At 71.5% G+C, this 1,147-nt stretch overlaps 1 protein-coding gene across 1 annotated transcript in view; it reads right to left on the bottom strand.

Annotated features, from left to right (window-relative positions):
• The window catches only part of H696_00799 (hypothetical protein), a 5,493-nt gene that overhangs the window by 3,286 nt on the left and 1,060 nt on the right, over positions 1 to 1,147 (bottom strand). Inside the window, exon 5 of the mRNA XM_009494684.1 lies at positions 86 to 746. Coding sequence (XP_009492959.1) covers positions 86 to 746 — 661 coding nt within the window. The remainder of the gene's footprint in view (positions 1 to 85; positions 747 to 1,147) is intronic.

Here is a 1,147-nt window from a genome sequence, read left to right as displayed (position 1 = left end):
CGCGTGCCGGGAAAAGAAAGGGAGAGCGAGAGAAAGAGGCGAGCATTCGTGCAAGGCCAAAGGCAGCCCATTCCGTCGTGTGTACCAGCATCAGGTCCAGGCCCACTTCCATCAGAGTGGCCCGGCAGTCGGGCGCCGCGAGCACCTGCTTGAAGATGGCTCTCAGGCGGTCCGCCATGCCTGGGGTTAGGCCGATGCCGGCGGCGGCCCGGCGGACCTCCCGCGAGAAGGCCGCCGCCAGGCGCCCGGCCAAGCGCGCACAGCCCTCGCCCGAGAGCCGGGTCCCCCCGGCACTGCCCCCATGCTGGTGGGCAGGGGCAGCCGAGGAGGCAGCAGGCTGGATGCACGAGGGAAAGCGCCCGAGGCAGGTGGCCTCCGCCCGGGGAAGCCCCTGCAGGTAGACCCCGGTCGCGCGGAGAACCTCCGGCGCGATGGCCCGCTCAAAGAGCCCGAGCCCCGCCAGGACGGCGGTCAGGCGCCGGCACACGGACCGAAGGTCCGCCAAATCGGCATCCGCCATCACCACATGGTCCGAGCCCCCGGCCGAGGCAGGCAGTGGCCCGGGGAAGACCACCTCAAAGGGATACCCCTCGGGCCCCCCGTCCGGCGGCAGGAGAAAGGACCCGGCTGTGCCCTCGACGTGGAGTCGGAAGTGCAGGCGCTCGGCGTCCCGGAGCCGGTTCAGCGCATGCCCCAGTCCCCGGGCCAGGCCGGCACAAAGGTCCGCTCGGGCCAGGAGAATGTCACTGGCGGCAGGCAGCCAGGCAGGGCAGGGGGCGCAGAGGGGCGACGAGGGGCGACGAGGGGGGGGGGGGGGGGGGGGGGGGTCCAGGCGGCTCGTTGCCTCTTTTTCGAGTGCTCATGTGTGTGTGGGGCATGTGTGTGTGTGTGTGTGTGTGTGTGTGCGTGTGGGAGGGGTGTGGGTGTGTGGGTGTGTGTGCGTGTGGGGGGCATGTGGGGGGGGGGGGGGGGGGCGGGGATGCACAGGGCGTGGGAGCGGTTAGAAGGGCGCCGCGGGTGCGGTGGCCGGGGGAGGGGCGGCATTGTGCCGGGGGACGCACCGACAATGGTGTTGAGGATGGTGGCGTCTGCGGGCCGTTCAGGTGAGCCGGTCGGGGCGCGAGGATGTCGGGGTGTCAGCATATGT

This window comes from Fonticula alba (genome assembly GCF_000388065.1).
Source record: "Fonticula alba strain ATCC 38817 unplaced genomic scaffold supercont2.1, whole genome shotgun sequence".
Lineage (NCBI taxonomy): Eukaryota > Rotosphaerida > Fonticulaceae > Fonticula > Fonticula alba.
This window is presented reverse-complemented; position numbering and strand designations above follow the sequence as displayed.